The following is a 21972-nucleotide window of genomic DNA, read 5'->3' on the forward strand; positions in this document are numbered from 1 at the left end:
GCCGGGATTAACTTAAAGATCATTATCATCGAAATAGTTTACGTCATAGATATATGTTCTTCTTTAGTGTTATGTGAAGTAATTTGCGAACTGTTGTCTGTCTTTTTGTCTTTTATTGTTTTTGGTCATGGTATAAACTGTTTTTCTTCGACTCATGGTTTTTTATAGCCTAATTGGTATCTCCTTCCTCGTCTTATAAAAACAGAATAACAAATATTGCTGCAAGAAAACCTTTTATACTCGTTGAATTAAAAATTAAATGACACTAAGGGGCCTATAAATAAGCATTTTGTTTTTGGTTTCTTGGTATTTTATTGAACAATTATATCATTTAAATATGTTTAAAAACATTAACAAATATGATATGGTGAGCATGACATGAAATGATATGAAATGTTAACAACAATAGCATGAATAAAAAAAACTTGATTATTCAAAATATAATAATGAACATGCTATTTCAACATATAAATGGAACTTTTTGAAAAAGTATCTCGTTCAGTTAGATATTTTTGTTGCTTTATTCATCGGATAAAAACGTTTGAATAGAATAGAAAATACAATGATTAGCAGCAATCTTCAAATAATAAGTAGAACATTGTTTCTTTTATCTGAAGTACTTGAATACACTTGTATCAGTAGTATTTTGATGTCGAAAGTATGATTTATGAAAAATTTATATCTCATTTCATTTGTCTGTTATCACGGGTGATTTGTGCCATCTCTTCATCTTGTTTGTTTAGTCTCTGTAAACATAGTAGATAAAGGCAACTAAGTATACCGCTGTTCAATAGTAGGCAATGCCATGGTAAATAATTTTCAAACCCTTGAAGAAGTTCGTTAAGTTAACCACTTTATTTGTAGTTTTCTAAGATATTGATATATGTTTTCAACAAACTTTAGATGGATAACCGTTACATTTATACTAATTCAATGCAGTTGAGCTATTTGAGTAATAATTTTCTGAAGGTAGTGCAGATTTTTCTCTTCAGCTTAATCCTTTCTAAATTTATTGACGAACGATATGTAGGTTTTTGTATAAAATGTGTCTGGGGTCACATTGGTAATAAAATACCTAAAGAATTGTGCAACTTCTATTTTTCCTGAATAATGATAACTGGTTGACATTATGTTGACAGTTGTTGTATCAGAAGTTTAAATATGTCATACAATGTATACATGTGAATGAATTTGTCACAATTCTTATCTCCTACATTCATAACTGAATATAAACGGAATATTCAATTTGAGTTGTGGTTTTGAAATTATTTAATATAAATTTAATGTTTTAAGTTTTAAAAAGGTTTAAATAGTTTAAAACATCAGAATTCCAATCCATTTGTTTTGTCGAATGTTTGTGTTATTCTAAAGCACAATCTAACAAGCGAAAATTCTTGCAGCTTCCGTTTTCATACTAGTTCGACATATATAAAATATGTAATATATATATCTCTTAGCTAATTTGGTGGTCTTTTCATTCATTAACATTACAAGCCGGGTCATAAATACACTGCATCCATTGACAGAGATTTTCCATGAGAAGACTTCAAGGACTGTGGTCGTCTTGCTCTACGGGTTTTCAAAAAATCACTGCTAACTGGCGGTGAACGTGGTGGTGACGCTATGGACTGCTTGAATTTATCCAAAAATGAATTGTTTTTAGTAGGTCCCGATACGATCCTAGCCCTAGCTTCTGTAATCTTATCCATCCATTTGACCTATGAATAAAAATAATTCTGAGGATGACGTAATTAGTTATCATGATGATTTGTTTGTCAGTTATCGGATATCATTTTTACAGTATTTCAGCCGTATAATTGTGTATTATTGAAGAAATTATGATGCATGGAACGTGGAGTTTCTATTACGAGACTAAAATATTTAGTTATAATATAATCAAAAGTCGTATATATAAAGATACTTATTTTTTCATTGTGTGCGTGGTTCATGTAAAATATTATTTTACCCTGTATGCATATGTCTTCTTTTTCTTTACGTGTATGTGTGCAACAGATTCCACAATGCTCACCTATCATGTAAATATCCTTTTAAATGTCCTTTTATATCAATTATGAATTCAGATAGTCTATTAGATTTTCGCCTTTTGAAGGTTCCTGAATGATTATTATTTAGAGAGTTTAATACCCTTACAGAAATGAAAAGTTTGCTGCAATATTGCAACAATATAGCGGCAATATTGCAGCAAACAAATTTGTTTGCAAGAAGTGTTTGCAAGAAAGTTGCAGGTTGTTGCAGCTACCTGCAACATTCTCGCAATGTTACTGCAACAAAATTTGTTTGCAAGAAAATTGCCGCAAGTTTGCTGCAATGTTGCAAGAAAGAATTTGTTTGCTAGAAAGTTGCAGGAACCTTTTCTTTTATTATTTAAGGAATGACCTATTGCAACAACTTTGCAAGAAAAGTTTCTTTAATAATGTCAGACAATCAGATAGTTTGCACCAATATTTCAAGCATTTTAAAATATATTACATATGATTATTTGTTTTAAGATTTAAGGTTCAAATAATACACAACATATTGTTTCTTTGAACATTTGGTTATGGATACTTCTAACTATCTAAATTTGTTGTCGTCGTACTTTATTTTACTCAGAAATATCCGGATATTTGAATAATTTATTTTAAATAAATCTTCAAATAACAATGCTTATATTTTTAGAATTCCTAAACTGTACATCACATTTATGTGATATTTTGTAAGGAAAGAATTTCAAGAATACTTTGGTATTTATTTCAACAAGTTTAATCTAAATAATTGAGTCATAATTATTATAATTTTTGTTCTACATGTATTATTATGCCTTTTTGTCACTTTTTTGTGACATTTTTCTATGAACAATATTTTTAATTCTAATATTTTCCATCAAATGAATTTAGCCTCACCTGCAGGTTGCATTTTGTTTAATTTCTAGTATCATTATTTTAAAACTATGTATACACAAATTATCTTTCTCATCTCAATTAGTAATATGAGCTGGTGATAGAAATGTAATGTGCCATCTGGTTTTCATTTATCTCTGTGTAGTGGTAAAGACAGGAAGTACCATAAATTAATGTACACAGAGTTTGAGGCCAAATTAAGGGTAGAGCATTTCTTCTTTGTATATATTTCCATTATAACTTATAACATCAAAGATAAAATAAAAATATATATATAATTATTTTTTTATTATAATATATAACAAATATTCAAGATTTAGGCAATTGATATTTATAATTAGGGGCAAATTTCAAAGGGATCACACTGTCACAATACCCTAAGCAACCTTGATCAACATATTCAAAATTTGAACTGGACATGAACATGCATACAACAAACAAAGATGTCTTCTATCATGAACAAAGTAATATGAATTTTACAATGGATTTAGATCCAAAAGTTCCAACTAATTCTGTTGACACTGGATAGTGCATATGATAGCCTTCAGTTGACATGTCACTCTTGGATTTAGGAAGATTGGTGTTTACACATAATTTGGATAACATCTTTTGGTAAGTACAATGGAGTTGAATGTCCACCATTTTGAATAAGTGCTTGCTCTTACAGTTCAAAATAGTGATATTTAAAGAGTTTTCTTAACTTAATAGAGTTGACAAAAGTATAAGACAATAGATTTATGCACATGAATATTGTTAAAATTGTGTAAGACAGGAGATATTTTTTTATATCTTTTTAAGACTATATGTTTTAGAAAGTACATTACTTAAATTGAAACAAGAAATCTTCTAATAAAAGCAGTTTGGTATTAAATTAGAGATCTGTGATTTGACTGCCAATAAGAGGTCTATCAACAAATGGCAACAATATTTAGCTTTTATATATACACAACTAATCACAAAAATTTTAAAGAATAGACAAGACCAATTATGTTATAGTTCAATGAAAAACAAATATTCAAAAAAGCAATAACAACCTAGAACTGGCATAAGGTTAAATGTATTCTATAGTAATATGCAATTTCTAGAAGGACTTGATCACTTTTAGACATTGATCGAACCTTTTAAGTGAAACAAATGCTGGAAAAATTGGTCTGTAATCATCTCTTTATAAAGAGTTATTTTCATTTTACAAGTCCAGAATTTACAATATATATATAATAGTAACTTATATCTTTATATCTTTATAATGTTTAGTTATTCTTTTAATGTATGCTAAATTCTTCAACTTTTATTTTGCAGTATTTGAAATCAGAAAATTCAACTTTAAGGACAGCGAGTACAGAGAAACAGAACTAAAGGATACACAGATATGTAACACAACAACCTATAGAGGACAGAGAAAATTTTGTTTTATTATTAAATCATACTTTTTTAAATGCTTAGTTTTTAATTCCTAATTTTTCAACTGAAATTGTTGAAAGATTTGCTGCAATGTTGCTGCAATATTGCAAGAAATTAATTTTCCTGCAATATTGCTGCAACATTGCAGCTAATGAATTTGCCGCAATATTGCTGCAACAATCATAGCTACTGATTTTCCCGCAAACATTTGCTGCAATATTGCCGCAAATTGTTGCGGCAATATTGCAGCAACTGTTTGCAAGAAAACTAATTTACATACGAAAAATGAATATTTGCAGCAATATTGCCGCAAATATTTGCAGCAACATTGCCGCAAATATTTGCAAGAAGCCTTATTTTTCCATAAGGGTAAAAATAAAGAAATAAAGTTTTAGAATATGAAATCAATGTGATGAGACCTTTGATGCACACGATGTGCAGATTTTTTCGAATTTGTATATCCTCCTGTCTTGACGTTTCAAAATGAATGTCGTTATTTACATATTATTGATGTCTATAATTAATGCATTTCTTTGTGCTGAATGTTCTAGCGTTTGTTTGTACTGTATTCATGTCACGTAGTGTTGTCATTTTAGCGATATTTTTTAACATTGCCATATAAACGGGAGGTTTGGCTAACCATAAAATCAGGTTCAACCAACCATTTTTCTTAAAATGTCCTGTACCAAGTCAGGAATATGGCAGTTGTTATCAAATAGTCCGTTTCTATGTATGTTGGCGTTTGTTTTTGTTGCAGTTCAGTGTTTCTGTTGTTCCGTTGTTTCCTCTCATAGTTGATGTGTTTTCCTCGATTTTAGTTTGTAACCCGGATTTGTTTTCTCTTAATCGATTTATGACTTTTGGACAACGGTATGCTACTGTTGCCTTCATTAATGCAAATTCAAACACATTTGTAAGTATGCATTGTGTTCAACTTTCTTCTGTACACATGCATTGCACATAATTGTAAATGCATAATGTTATAAATAATTCATATTACTATAACAGTACCTTCATCATTTCATTCGGACATTGGAAGGTGTATACGCCTATAACTTGTTGATATCGACTTATCTGTACAAGAACAAATGCATTCTTTAAACCGTTGGCTGGAAAACAAAAGTCATAAATATAGCATGATACTTCAATACATGATTAAAATCATATTCCTCATTTTGATACGTATTTGGCAAAAGTTTTATCATTAAGGAATTTTTGGGTTATAAAGGTCTACAGCTTCGTATTCGATTTAACCTTCCAACTGTTTTCATTCGCGTGCCACTGATGAGTCTTATGTAGACAAAATGCTTTCTGGCGTACAAAATTATAAGCCTGCATCGGCAATCTTTGATGAATTTTTCAGTAAGAATTGTCTGTCGCGACGCTTAAGATTTGCAGAAATTCTATGATTGGTCATCTTCAGATGACCTTATGGTATTCATTGAAATCTTTTTCCTAAACGTTAATGTACTTTGACTATGTTCTATCACAAAATTTTGAACAACTGAGAACATTTCTGAATATATAGTTCTAACTATGATTTCATAAAATCCTTCCGTTTGTATGTACCGGCCTGTAAACATTCTTTAAGCTTAGTAAAACAGTGAAATTTCATAGTTTAATTCATGTTAACTAGTATCCTATTAATCGTACGTTCATAAAACGTCAATATAAAGGTTAAGTTAAATTGTGATCCGTATTGTCGGGGGAAATTAGAAATCACATTGTAAGTATACCACTCTAGATCTTAAAATGATCACTTATGGGTTGCATTCAGATTTTCCACGCTGTGCCAAAAAATAAAATCTAACCGCAGCTGTGTCAATTTTATTCTTATTAAGTCCTTAAAGAATGTAAAATTTAGAAATACAAAATGCTTTGCTTCCATTTTTCATTATTTAAATAGTTCATTTTGTTTAATTTGTCAACAAAATATTAAATATGCATAGACACAATTGACTATGCTTTCTTTTGTTTATAATTGAAATCTAAAGGCCAATGCAACTTGATGGCAGACACAATATCAGTCTAAACAAAACTTACATTTATTTAGTTTAGCGTAGGAAAAGTTAATTAATTAGCCTCTTTCTAAAAAAACTAGTTGCAGTAACTTAGCCTTAAGAGAGTAAAATAATCAGCTTGTTATACTGATTGTTCAGTGTACCATAGTCTGACTTGATTATTTCTCGGTAAGTCTAATGAAATTAATCTATGTTTCAAGAAATTGCTTATATCATATTCGGAAGTATTTTATCCGTAGTATCAGTTAACTGTGTCGGAATAATAATGTTATTTGTTTTATTATTTGTTTACCCCGTCACATCTTGACATAAACTATATCATATATACTAATAAATATATAAACTAAAATGTCGATAATAGGTTGATTCATTAACACAATAAGATAACAACCTTTGAACATGTGATTTGAGTAGATCTGATGACATATTAAAACAAAGGATGTATTATGGTTACAAATGAGACACATTTACCCTATCACATAAAAGAAGAAAGTGAACAGGTCACAGTACGGATTTCAATGGCGAGGAAAACCCGTACAACAACGTATGAAAATATATATGGCACTGAATAGCAAAGTGACATAATTCAAAAGGGACAATGAACGACTTGATTAAATAGATATAATGGATGTGGTATGAGTGCCAATGAGACAACTCTCCATCCAAGTCAAAATTTATAAAAGTAAACCAATATAGGTCAAAGAACGGTCTTCAACACGGAGCCTTGGCTCACACCGAACAGCAAGCTATATATAGCCCCAAAAATTACTACTATTAAACCATTCAAACGGGAAAACCAACGGCCTAATCTATATAAAAAACGAGAAACGAGAAACACTTATGAACAACATCAACAAACGACAACTACTGAACATCAGATTCCTAACTTAGGACAGGTGCAAACAATTGCAGCGGGTTTAAACGTTTTAATTGTACCAAACCTTCACCCTTATCTGAAACAATAGTGTAAAATCACAACATAGAAAGACACACTATAAAATATCAATTGAAATGGCTTAACTCAATCAAAAGACATATTAACACCAGTGAACATACACTGAACAAATAAATTTGATCTATGATACAATGTAAATACAAAATAATTAAACTAAGGGAAGAATAATTAAAGTAACATGTTATACGTGTTATATGTGAAATGTTAAACAATATAAGAAAAACAATATGCTAGAACAAAAATATCAGCCATTTGCAATTACTTTAAACACAGGTAAATGAAAACATTTTTGTTGTTAGGTATACATGTACAGGTACATTTAAATTACATCAAATGACACATTAGAAAACAGCCTACAAAAACCACGTGACTACATTTTCTGTTTGTTTTATCACGACGACTCCATCTATATCAGTCTTGAAATCATTATCATAATCCTGACGTCTATTCGACATAAACCATGCAAACATCTATGTCGTTAAAAGATAGATTAAAAACTGAAATGATATTCTAACTGCTTTTCCTAATAGAGCAACTGATGAGTTTGATGTAGACAAAAAGCTCATATGGGAATGTACCAGTCATCAACATAATATTTGAATGAGTTTCTAGTGTCTATATGACCTAACTCAGGAAAGGTGTTACAAGTTGACTCACCTGTCGCCTCTGTATGACCTATATCGTGTAAACTGAGTCGATCTAGTGACATTGGTTGTTTTATTACAACATAAGTTCCTTTGTCTACTGTTGACATTGTCTGCATCTTCATATAATTACTATCAAATGAATGTTTCTAAAAAAGATATTATTGAATAAGTTTGATACTTTCTTCACTTTGTTTTTATTAATTTAGGAAATAAACATTTTGTTAATTATATTAGAATAAAATTTTATGAGTACATTTAAAAAGGTCTTTATATATACATATCTTTGTAGTATTTCACATTATGTTTTGGATTAATTTAACTATTTCATCGAAGATCTTTGACAGTCTCGTTAAATTCATTCTCAGCTTTTCTGGACTCGGAACGATCTAGAACTTAATGTATTGTATATATTGTAACAACCGTTTTTGACCTCGAGCTGTTATTTTAGGTGTTGGTGTCGTTATGTTGCTGTCTCATTTACCGTCCATATTCATTTTTCGGTTTATCATTTCTGTAATAAAATTGAGAATGGAAATGGGGAATGTGTCAAAGAGACAACCGGACCATAGAGCAGACAGCTGAAGGCCACCAATAGGTCTTCAATGCAGCGAGAAACTCCCGCACTCGGAGGCGTCCTTCAGCTGGCCCCTAAACAAATATGTATATTAATGTTTAACATGTACGTACATGACGTACTTTCTCTAAAATAAAAATAACACTTAACGTTTGATAAACAATGTTTTATTGTTTGATAAACAGTACATTATAATGTAGGTATTTAATTACTGTGGGCTACTATACTGTTCCTTTTGAATCGCAAACAGCATGGACCCTTCCGATTTGGTGCAGTATTTAAATTATCTGCGGATGCAGTGTATGCTGTCAAAATTACTGTGTTGGCGTAAACACTCCCTGTATAGTGTGTATTGAGTGTTGTTGCCTATAATTGTTGTTTATAGCCGCTCAACTCTTTTTTACGTTCTTGTTTGTTACTTTCAGTTGACAGTTTTTGATTGTTGTTGCATCATTCATTTTTAAATTTCAAAGCAAAAAAAAAAAAAAAAAACTCAACAAAAAACATACTAAGATTAAGCAAGTTATGCTTTTTGCTTTTACAGAATTTCCAAGAATTATGTAGTACTCATTACCTTTCTTTGAAGTTTCTTAGGTTTTGTTATTAATAAGATGTCATCAAAAAGAAACACATACATTTCATTAGATTTGGCAGAATCTGAAAAATATAAGGAAAGCAAAAAATCAGTAATAATATATATTTCAGAAAGCCAGAACATAGCTGTTCAAGTTGATGGATGTTGCACAATTACATATAAATATACAGACAGACAAGCATACACCTGGATTTCTACTTGTAAACTCCTGGATTTAATTGTTGTCTCATTGACGTGAACTTCACATACCCGGCTTTGGCTTTACGTTTGGTCTTTCTTGGTTTATCAGTTCTTCATTTGTTTTAATAAATTTTGGATTTTCAACTATTTTGGCCTCGAGCATCACTGAAGTGACATTTATTTTCAAAATGCGCAGCAGGTGCATTAAAATTGGTACCGTACATCTGTTTGGTTAAAATACAATACAACATGCTAATCATAACACCAAAATCTGTATCCCCATTCGACATACAATTTCTGCAGTGTCTATTGTCTAATACCTTATCAATCTTTTACTGTGGAATAAGGTATCATAAGCTAGGAATTTTATTTTTATCTACATCATCCCTACACGAATTTTCTATTAAAAAAATAATCGTATTATAGTTTAAAAAATAAAAGATTTTCATAAAATATATTTGTAATTATACTTTCCAAAGACATTTGAAAATAGATAAATTACCAAAATAACAGGATACCAGCATATATCTGGTAAACAATTATCACATATTTTTCTTGGCACACTTCTTATAAAAATGAATATGTTGGTCCATTCAGGAGATATAACTTACCAACAAGAGTTAAGAATCCCTCATGAAGAAGCTGTCTACCTGGACTACATATAAGTCTTTCACAAGGTTGTCTTGATAATCTGGTTTTTAGGAACTAAAATACAAAAGCGTTGTTTCATATTAAGGAAGAGAGATGAAAACGTACGAAAAAGTTATTTACACATTGAAATATTGATGAAAGCAATAAACTGCTGCCACAGAAAAATGAACAGACTGTGTTTCATTTTGATAGAGCAATGCAAATGTTAAACTTCAAATGTCATAGATAAAGCCAATGGACCATGACTGGGAGGACGGGCCGAACTAATCTCTTTGGAAATGAGATACGGCAATACTTATACAACTGCATACCAAATGTCATTTACTTACACACAAAACAAGTTTTCGCCTTAAACTTACTTAATCACAAACTGTATTAATACAATATCAAAATAGCTTCAAAGTTGATTGAAATTCTAACATGACGTTCTTCAAACGCTTTGAGTACACACTCGTGGTAAAATATGAATATATTGTTTGGGCTGTTCCGATCGTACTCCCGCGTCATATGCTTTTTTATGAATGAGCTACCCGACGTCATAGAACGATGACGTAAGAATATAAGCATCTTACGGGAAAATACACGCTTGTGAAACCGAAAATCATCACAAAAAGGAAACTTAAACAAACGATGCTAAAATGTGTTATATAAGCCATTTTTTGTTTACTTATATGACATATAAATACAATTATCATTTAGATTCATCCAAACCTATCTAAATATGACATTGTAAATAGTTTAAGCATGCCATTTATTCAGTTTGCTCCGTTCTTTTACGTCAATTTAATAGTGCGTTTATTTATGGGAACGGCAAATAATGCCTTCACCTAGAGCGTTTCGATCCAAAAGAATTGCCGTATTTGTCCTATTAGAATCGAAATAATTCATGGGGGCTTGAATATATCGTGATTTTACCACGGGTTGTCCCTTTATGCCGATATTTTACCCATCGCTATCGCTCAGGGTAAAATATTTGTCATAAAGGGCCAACCCGTGGTAAAATCATGATATATTCAAGCCCCCATGAATTATTTCTTAAATGACTGAGATTACGTTACCATCTATCAGTTTAGCAGTAAATGTTTAAAATATTACTTCTATAAAAAAAATTAATAATGATTTTACTTGCGAAACTTACATCTGGAATAAGCGCTCTCGGGTCAATATCTGAGATTGATGGCCATACTAACTGATTCTGTATATCTTGTAAACGTTCATAATTTTTTACCCACTTTAATTTATCTTCCATCTTTTCTGAAATCATATAATTAAATATTGTTTCAATATTTTTATTTTATTTAAAAAAAATTATTCACAATATATACAAACTGACATAATACAGGTAGAACAGACATGAAAACAAACAGAACAGCCGAAATGACTGATAGACATAAAGAAGAGCCATTGTGACTATAAGACAAACAGAACAGCTAAAATGTCTGATAGACAAAACGAACAGCAGAAACATAACTGTTATATAAGACAATGCTTGTGCTTATAAGGATTAAATTTTTTTTAATCTCAAAAAAAGCAGTTTGCATATATATTAAAAGTTTTATCCATAGAAGAGTTTCAATACGTATCAATACTAAGTAAAAAGTAACACTTTATTGTCATTCAAAATAACATGCAATAAAATAATTATCAAAACAAATTTGTCAATTCTAATATCGTATATAATATATTGCACATTAGCAATACGAATTAGCCATTTTTCCTTTTTATCTTTAAATTGGACGTTTGAAATGCAAATTTAATGTACACAATAGGTAGCAAAGTTTTTCTGGTAAATGTCTGCAAGGAAATAGCAAGTTTTTCTCATAAGTTTCACTTTTTTATTACCAACATTTGAAGTGGTTCATTAATTTCATCTTGATATAATTAAAAAAAGTCTTGAAAAATAATATAGTTATCATACGTTTTTGTTTTTTCTGATCCCTTATTGATATCAAAGTATGCATTCTACCTATATACTTACTCAGTGAAAATTCTACTTTTTCTCTAAGTTCTGACAGCAGCTCTTGTTCTGTAGAGTTTTGCGTATATTTTCTAATATTTAAAAGTAACATAGGAAATTTTGTACAGTGCTGCATGGGCGCTACCAGTAAATCATTTAACTGTAATCGGTTACATCTTTGGTCAGAGGTGCACCACTAAAACATGTAGACAAAAATAACATTCATAATTAATATTTGAATGATTACCGATGAAGGTAAATCCAGAAAAGCGCTTCGGTCGCATGAAATGTATCAAATTTTGATTTCATTTTTTTTTCGAGGTATACTGACTAGCATACTTATTTGCAAAAATTAATGGCGTTCAAATGAGATAGTTGGTGCCAGTATGACGCCTTGAAATAAAATTCCAACAATAAGGCACGCGTTGCCGTGCTGGACATACCTCCAGCATTTGTTTATCAAAGTATCAATAACAATAAGACCGACAGTTCCACACAACGCTAACATTTTACAATTCATCACTGTCAAGCTGCTGACCAAATCATTCTTGTCAGTAGTACTGGAAAAAAGCGTGACAAAAATTTCTAAGATCTTTTATAATATTGAAAAATTCTGGGTTAGAAAACAGGAAGTATGAGTCTGACAGATCTGAAATGAGATCATTCGTTACAACTCACTACTGTCAATCTACTGACCAAATGTTAAGTCATTGAGTATAGCAGTACTAGAAAAATATGTGACAAAAAATTTAAAGTTCAGTAACGATATTGAAAAAACACCACAAAGTATCGGAAAACAGGAAGAAGCTAAGTAAGGTGTCTGTCAGATTTGAAGAAAAAACTCAAACGTTACAACTAATCAGTGCTACCAAGCTGCTGAACATTTAATTTGTCGTGAACTAAATTCTGAGATGATCGGTATACAATAAAAAAGTCATGTCAACTGTTATCAAAGGATCCTTACTAAAAGTCAAGGTCAAAGATGGAAGTTTTTCTAATGATATTTTTATTATTATCATTATATATACTATAAATAGTTGTAGTAGTACAATGCAGTAGTAGGTATTTAAAAAACAGTTGTGTAAATTGCAATTGACCAATAGATTAAATAAGAATACCTTTTCAAAATCAGCAAAGTCATCATGGCGACGTAACTGGTCAAGGTACCCTAATGCATTAACATAATTTAAACAGTAGGTGTGATATACTCCACCATCTCTGGAATGTGTTGTGAACTGAAAATGTATTTCAAACATTTTAATTGGGGAAAATGAAATATATTCAGATACTTTAATATCAGACTTTATTTCGAATAAAAAATCATGATAAATTCAATTTAATCTATATATATACACGATACACTACATTTTAAATATATAATGTTTTAATTGATGACTAAAGTCATTTGAACGACGGCTGTTCTATTCCTCAATCTATACAGATACCGAAACCTACATTTTGTATCACACACTTCGTGTATGCTTCCATACTATCTTAAACAAAACAATTATGCAACCATGTTTCAAAATAAATATATACATAGATATTTCAAATTCTGAAGCCAATGTAAAATTGGAAAGCACATTGTGTAGTCAAGACAGGCTTTTAACATATACATCAAGGAGTCAGGAAGAAATGTTGCCCAAAGAAAATTTTAAAGAGCATTGAAATTAACAAAGAATAAATAAATGAGGTGTTATACGTGTTTGGACAACAAACGGTTTAAAATGCTTGTATTTCTTACATTTGAAAATTCAATGCAGATATTCATTAATATAAACTCTTGATATGCAATAATGCTAATATACTCTTTATTTTAGCTTATATAAAGAGGCCATGTTAAATTGTTTATTTTGTAATAAAATATTTTGTACTATATTGAAAATATACTTGATAAGGTTACATGCTAATAGTTGCCACGTCTGAGTGACATTAAAATTGTGTCCGTTTATTGTCACGGTTATCTGAATTCATGAGACCACCAAAATCAAAGTCAGCATCGTGAACATGTATCAGTGTAACTGCTCAAAAACTATTTGTTTACTTTCAAAATCTTGCCTAATATTTCCCATGTCTCACATGCAAACATTTTCTGTTTTTACAATCTTTTAGTGGCCTTTTCAATATACAGGATTGCAATGTACACCATTGATGTACTAACAAATGTAGACATATCATCAAGATGAATCTGAGATTACAAGAATCTGAAGATTTTCAAAGGTATATATATCTTTGTTCATAAAGCATGTTGCGTTGATGGAAAATTGTACATACCCGTTCAAAAGCTCGTACAAGCACATTTGTACTGCCAAAATCTGTAGAACTCATATCCTTCACCAAAGCAGATATAAAGTCTTTACAAAAAGTATAGCTTACCTAAAAATGTTAAGAATTGTTATACTCAAGTGCATATGACTGCTCTCTACATTAATTTTGAAAGACAATGTATTATTAAAATGTTAAGCCGACCAATGATCAATGATATAACAAATGTAGTACACGATTTAAAGCTAGTGCCATTTATTATATTTACAGGCGAAACACTGTTTTTATTTCGTGCTTATTATCTTAAAATACAGCATATCAATGAAATGAATAAAATTAACATGCGTTCCACGTGATTAAAAGAAAGTATAAGTTTTACAATGTATTGATGGTTGGTGCGATCTATGTGCTGTCCAACATTTCTAGTGATTCCTGTTACATGTATCATTTTATGTAAATTATCATTCAGTATTGTGGTACTTTTTACTGGTTGTATCCCCGAAAACGGAAAAGTCAATGATTTTGCATTATGATAATATTCTGTAACTGGACTGGGAAATTAAGAACTAGTCTATACTTGAAGACCACAAGTAGATCTTCTTGTCCTGTGGTGTTTTGTGTTGTTGGGTATCTGCCTTATTGAAGACTATTGGACGGTTTCTAACATTTATTTTGATCCATATATTACTGAAAAGGGATTTTTTATCATCAACTATTTGTGGCCTTGGAAAGTAACTATTTGTCTTATGTAGGTCCAGTATACATAGTTGTTAAGGTATTAAATACTTGAAGTTTGTAATGGTAAAATTAAAATTGACATAGAATATACTTACATAGCAAAGTTCATCTAAATTGCCAAAAATATCATGGGGTTCAGCAAACATTAAATGTCCCTCTACCTGAACCTTTTTCAACGGTTCCATGAAGCACTACAAACAAATAAACAGCTCCATTAATAGAATTGTAGTAGAAGTATAAATTGCTGCATTGGTCGTTATTCGGTGGACATGTTGTAGGAAAAGCATGGTTTACATATGTTATTTCATTCTATTAGAAAGTAGAAAATTTAAACTATATCGAGTATTACATATGATCTTGAATTCATTGTTTTGACCTGCTCTTCTTTGAACAGTCGAAATAAAAACATCGTAAGTTAACCCTTTTACTATATCAATTATAACATCTCAATTCATTCATGCCATATAAAATTGAGAATGGAAATGGGGAATGTGTCAAAGAGACAACAACCCGACCATAGAACAGACAACAGCAGAAGGTCACCAACAGGTCTTCAATGCAGCGAGAAATTCCCGCACCCGGAGGCGTCCTTCAGCTGGCCCCTAAACAAATATATATACTAGTTCAGTGATAATGAACGCCATACTAAACTCCAAATTGTACACAAGAAACTAAAATTAAAAATAATACAAGACTAACAAAGGCTAGAGGCTCCTGACTAGGGACAGGCGCGAAAATGCGGCGGGGTTAAACATGTTTATGAGGTCTCAACTCTCCCCCTATACCTCTAGCCAATGTAGAAAAGTAAACGCATAACAATACGCACATTAAAATTCAGTTCAAGAGAAGTCCGAGTCTGATGTCAGAAGATGTAACCAAAGAAAATAAACAAAATGACAATGATACATAAATAACAACAGACTACTAGCAGTTAACTGACATGCCAGTTCCAGACAATATTTATACTAGTCTATGTTTTTTTTTATTACAGGTGCCCACCTTTTATACATTTGTTTGGCTATTTTTTCAGACATTGTTTTGTTCCATTGAAATCTCAATGAACGTCTGCATCTTCTAATGACAAGTTGTATACTGGATTCGTCTACCTTGCTGGAAGTGACTACCGTATGAAATATAGTTACGCACTATACCAGTTATGCAGCTGGTTGTGTTAATTCTCTAATTATGGATGAAAAACCGTATGCCTCGAAACTTATATAATAAATTATCATAAACATACCGACATAATACAAAGATAATATAGTTGTTAAAGGTAAATACCAATACACAGAACAATTTGTTTATAAATATGCAGCAATTATTGGTAAATAACAATACATATTTTTCCGATAAAAACAAATTCTCCACAGTTAATTTAAGCTGTAATACTTGAGTTTTAACATATTTCAGTAAAAAAAACAACACTTACATGCTTCAGCACCATCAGATGGTCTATTAAGAAAACACATTCACTTTTGAATAATTCCCATACTGCCTCACGTCGTTTTCTCTCTTTGTCTGGTATCGTAATTTCATCCTGTTGTTTGTCAGAGCTGGCCACTAAATCTGACCAATGCAGCGTCTATAATAAGATTAAATCAAGTGCAAGAACATACAATAGTTAGCTTATGTGTAAGATGATTGGGGTGACTGCCTTATGAAAAAATAACACAACAATAAAAAGCAAATAAATAAGAATTTAATTCATCAAACTGTTACATGATATAAAACATTCTTAGCAGTATTATACTAAAACAAAATGATTGATATCTTTCTTAGACTACTTTGAAATTCGATATCTTTGAAATAACCATGTCTTAAAAAAAGGGATACAACAAGTGTATTGTTAGGTACATGTACAATTCGATTTACAGAATACGTGTAATTCTAAACTCATCGAAGAGACCAGACTTATAATATAGTATGTCAGGATAGCATTTAGTCTACACAAGACTCACCAGTGGTGCTCGAATCAAAACAGCTGAAAAGATAAACCAACCACGAGCATCGAAAACTAAAATCAATACCGGATACAAATTGTTAACATTTGACAGTGACTATAATGTCTAACTTTGATTTAAACAACCTGTAAATTCAAAGGCTTCTACATTCTAGTATGACCAGTGAGACCCCTAAGATTATGAGATAACAGAATATAACAATGAATGTTCATATAAAGAAAGAGACAGAAGATATAAAAGGGCCAATCAAAACTCATAATTCCAAGAGAGAACGACAAATGACAAAAAAAAACCTTCGTAAAACAACAAAAAGAAAACTAGTCTACAAAACACTAAACAATAAAGTCGTGGATAAACAATACGAATTGCACCAAAAAGCTAAAAAATAAACTCAAGGATAAACAATACGAACTGCATCAAAACACTCAACAATAAAGTCGTGGATAAACAATACGATCTGCACCAAAAAACTAAACAATAACCTCAAGGATAAACAATACGAACTGCACCAAAACACCTAACAATAAACTCTAGGATAAACAATACGAATTGCACCAAAAAACTAACCAATAAACTCAAGGATAAACAATACGAACTGTGCCAAAACACTTAACAATAAACTCAAGGATAAACAATACGAACTGCACGAAAAAATAACCAATAAACTCAAGGATAAACAATACGAACTGTACCAAAACACTTAACAATAAACGCTAGGATAAACAATACGAACTGCACCAAAAGACTAACCAATAAACTCAAGGATAAACAATACGAACTGTACCAAAACACTTAACAATACACTCTAGTATATAAACAATACGAACTGTACCAAAAAACTACTAATAACCAATAAAACCAAGGATAAACAATACGAACGGCACCAAAAGACTAACCAATAAACTCAAGGATAAACAATACGAACTGCACCAAAACAGTTAACAATACACTCTAGTATATAAACAATACGAACTGCACCAAAAAACTACTAATAACCAATAAAACCAAGGATAAACAATACGAACGGCACCAAAAAACTAACCAATAAACACATCGAGCACCTGTCGCGTTGCTCAAGGGAAGTACACTTTCGGTGGTATGTCTCGTTTGGTGAGATAAGAAAAAGAAACAATATCAACATTTACTATATCAACCTACCTTGTATGCCGTTAAATGATTGTCTTTGAATTCTGACGGCGTGATTTGGCTTAGAATATCTTCAAGTCGTGGCAACGATTCCTTACTTCTTGTTTTCATCTGTAAAATTATGCCCTTTTATTAATTTGGAAATTCAAATAGAGGCCATCTTGATTACAGCCAGTCAAATGATAGGCTAGCGTTGTTTTATACATAAACCAGTCCGTCAGTTTTCTCGTTTGAATTGTTTTACATTGGTCCATTGCTAGACTTTTATAGCTTTCTACATTGTATGCAGTATGGGTTAAGCTCATTATTGAAGGCCGTACGGTTACCAATCACTGCTTACTTCTACGTCTTTTTGTCTCTGGTGGAGAGTTGTTTTATTGGCAATCATACCACATGCTCTTATCGTTATATAGGATAAGCCTGGAGATTACAAAAAGTGAAGCATGCCTTTTTTACTTTATTCATTCATTTTTTATTCAATGTTATTAGTCTTAAGGAATTTATCATACACATTTAAACCAATTTTCTTATAGTAGACATTTGGAATTGGATACGCCAATGAATTATCATTGTGTCATTGTATATAGTAAATACCGCACATGATTAGTAGGACAATTACTAATTATTATACAAAAACTTATGAATACTATAAACGAAAGCTTACCAACTTCAATAAGGAAAATGACTGTCTTTTCTTGGAATCTAAATATAATAAAAACTCATGCTAGACCTTGTAAATAAACGTTACATAAACTAAATGTAAAGTTGAAACAAAAGAATCGTCATTAAAAGTGTGCACAAATGTCCAACAGATAGGGCGATATCGGTCCACCATACAAAAAATAATTATGATAGATGGCTGTAAACCGTCAAGTGGCAATTTGGATGCATATTTATGACGAGAAAAGGTAAATGTGATATTAATATCGAACCTGCTTTGTACTTACTGACACGTTGGTCGGAAATTGAACGTTCTAGTTCAAAAGGTAACAGTCCGCTCGAAGAAATGTCGCCCTACTTCGACATATTATTCCAGGCCGACCAGTCTTTGCTCTTATTCCTAAGTTCCAAGTGTTTAGGGAAAATGCAGCAAATACCAATTTTCAAGTCTATGGTTTGACCTGGCCGGGGATAGGACCAACACATACATCACTCGAGGCGAGCACGCTACCAAGAAGCCACCGAGGCTGTTTAAAATACATTAGACAAACCCTTCTTTTCAAAGCAGTGGTGCACATATTAAGGGAGAGGTAAATCTTTCAATTTGACAGCTGTAATCTGTTTTTTTATTCATAATTAAAATCAGGAATATTGTAACACATTAGCAGAAAAAAGAAGATATCAAGGAGCTAAAACATGTATCATCATTTGTTGAAGATGAACGAATGAAATCAATGCTAAAGGACACAAGCTATAGTCATATAATCATATAATAATATAATTAATAGTAAAAGCAATTAAATGTTGTGTATAATACAATAAAACATATGATGTAGTATTCTCCTGCTTTCATTGGATATTACGATCACGTGTTTCAAAGGTTATTTTATGTATCCGAAGCCTTAATTCTATTTTTAAGTATATTGACGCTATGTTTCTATTTATATGTATATTGACCGTCAATATAAAAAATCTTGCTAAATTTAGATTTATAACGTCATGACGTCACAAATGACAACCATGGAGGAAGCGTCGCAACAGACGAAAAGAAAATTTGCAAGTTTATCAGAAGGAGATATCAAGGCTTTTATTTTAAATGCTGACGCTAAGAATACAAGAAAGCTAACGCAACAAGCTATGAAGTTGTTCAAAGAATATTGATATTTTCAATAATTCTTGCAAAATACAATTTAAAAATACACAGAAAGAACATTGAACGCCACTTTCCTAATACATTATTTACATATGTAATATATAAATTAAGGACTTTTACTCAGTCAATACGTTATATATGGACCTGTTAGATTATATTGACACTCGGACTTCGTCCTCGGTCAATATAATCTGAACAGGTCCATATATAACGTATTGACCTCGTCAAAAGTCCATAATTGATAAATACATGTCCATCGTTCTATATCAGCAAGCAGTGATGCAATCGATATCAGTAACGTTTGTACGGTTTTTATCAATCCTCAAAATCGTAGTTACGTTATACAGACGTATAATATGGAAAGCATGTAAAGTGTCTATGATATGTCTTTTTCCAATATCACATACTGTATCAATCCTAAACCAATATTACATTGGTGTCTTTGGTTGAGAGATGTAGGATACAGAAGAAGCCATCTAACTTTTTCTATATACACAAATATAATAAGCGACGTCGAGCTTGACCAAATTAAATGCAACGGTTAAGTTAAAAATAGTTCTCCGGAAGGGTAAGATGTTTCTATGATTAGTCGTACTAATGTATATAAATGTCAAATAATGTCAGCTGCTATTTCAATTAAAAACAATTGAATGTGTTTTGTAAACTCCAATCTAAGTTTTACTATTAAACACGTGTACATGAACTTTATTTTAAAAGAAAGTCATGTATCTTTATTCAGAAATGTGCTGCTATTGAAATATTGTCGTCCAGTACCCTTATTTGCCGATAGCTTTCCGTATGCAGTGACCTTAACCACGGGCATCTCCATATAACGCCATAAACTGCACTGCGCAAATGCGAGGGAAAATCGTGATTAAAAGAATGTAAACAAACGTACACTGGAATGTAAATAGTGTTAATGGATTCTGAAAGAACAGTTTTATATACCAAATCATTTAACTGTTATGTCAAAGTTTAATTGAAAAATAAATTGAAACGAATGGAAATATATATAAAACAAAATTGCTATTGCATGTCTATCATCTCACTTATTTTGCACGTGCTCCACGATTCTGTGTTGATTGTTTATTAAAGTCAAGTTCGATAAACTTCGGCAATAAAAAATAAAAGTTAATTAGCACGGAAAACTTTCGCTGAATGAAATATGTTTTGTCGATTATATGTTATGGATTCATAATAATTGTAAATAATCGTGCACAGAGGACCTAGTTTAGTATAAATACATGGAATGGTTCAATAATTTCTATAATATTATCATTTCAAGAAACTGGTTTCAAATAACTTTAATTAATACATGGACATTCTGTAATGTAAGATTTAAAGATTAATTTACTGGATTAATACAGTTGTATGTGTGCGGTAGAACTAAAGAAATCGTGAATATGATCAAGCCAATTTTTGAGTTTGAAATCTGATTTGTGTTACTTTTCCTAAACGATTCGTTAATGTAAAGCATTTGTCATTGTTTAGTCAATAACGATCCAGAAACCAAGATAAAATCTTAATTACTTACCGTCTGTCAAAGTCGTTGTGCCATTTTTAGTGGGATAAAAATCCGATATAGTATTTCTTTTCAGTAATTTCTTGTGTGGATCGTCTTGAACGAGCAGATCGCCTGGGTATACAGACATGTTCATTTCGACAGAGCTGCGTCTACGTCTAAGGCGTTCTGCAAGATTGCTGTAACACATTAAGGTAATGTGTGATTATCAAAGGCGAATGAAGTCAAACTGATTGATGAAGATTTTATTTACTTCAAGAAAAATCAATTCTCAGACGAAGAAATTGACAATTTTAAATGGTTCTATTTTTGATATTTCTGGATTTAGCAGGATAACAGTTATCATTACTTTGAAATTTATGCAGCAACATTTCCTATGATGATTAAGATGTCTCTGCTTTATTTACCATACTTTTTATCTTTACGAAACCAATTATTAAAACATAGGCGATTATCGAAAAAATATTCCCTTTCATTTCATAATTGCTTTTCGCTGACATTAAATAATACAAGCATGGTAAATGATGGTGGGAGTTCTTGAAAATAGAATCATTATGTTTTGTCTTGTAAACGAAAAACATGCTGATAATAGGTGAACCATGGTTTATTCTTGAAACAACATTTTTACTGACGTCTTGTATAATTT

At 31.2% G+C, this 21972-nt stretch overlaps 1 protein-coding gene and 1 long non-coding RNA gene across 4 annotated transcripts in view; one reads left to right on the plus strand and one right to left on the minus strand.

The window, feature by feature from the left end:
- Positions 1-293: 293 nt before the first annotated feature.
- LOC127708860 (pleckstrin homology domain-containing family G member 7-like) overlaps positions 294-21972 on the minus strand; it is a 168694-nt gene continuing 147015 nt past the window's right edge. For all 3 annotated transcript variants that reach the window (XM_052214055.1, XM_052214223.1, XM_052214143.1), the window contains 14 exons: positions 21339-21505; positions 18656-18693; positions 18004-18102; positions 16314-16466; positions 14980-15075; positions 14156-14257; positions 13000-13116; positions 11903-12077; positions 11063-11178; positions 9885-9978; positions 9073-9155; positions 7935-8070; positions 5313-5410; positions 294-1718 (listed from right to left, as the gene is read on the minus strand). In XM_052214055.1, the coding sequence (XP_052070015.1) occupies positions 1500-1718; positions 5313-5410; positions 7935-8070; positions 9073-9155; positions 9885-9978; positions 11063-11178; positions 11903-12077; positions 13000-13116; positions 14156-14257; positions 14980-15075; positions 16314-16466; positions 18004-18102; positions 18656-18693; positions 21339-21505 (1693 nt within the window). In that variant the 3' untranslated portion in view covers positions 294-1499. The remainder of the gene's footprint in view (positions 1719-5312; positions 5411-7934; positions 8071-9072; positions 9156-9884; positions 9979-11062; positions 11179-11902; positions 12078-12999; positions 13117-14155; positions 14258-14979; positions 15076-16313; positions 16467-18003; positions 18103-18655; positions 18694-21338; positions 21506-21972) is intronic.
- On the plus strand, positions 3459-4336 carry LOC127711572 (uncharacterized). Its single transcript, XR_007986800.1, has 2 exons — positions 3459-3512; positions 4200-4336. It is a non-coding gene; the product is annotated as an uncharacterized LOC127711572 (long non-coding RNA).

The sequence above is a fragment of the Mytilus californianus genome, unplaced genomic scaffold (genome assembly GCF_021869535.1).
Source record: "Mytilus californianus isolate M0D057914Y unplaced genomic scaffold, xbMytCali1.0.p SCAF_1, whole genome shotgun sequence".
NCBI classification, from domain to species: Eukaryota; Metazoa; Mollusca; class Bivalvia; order Mytilida; family Mytilidae; genus Mytilus; species Mytilus californianus.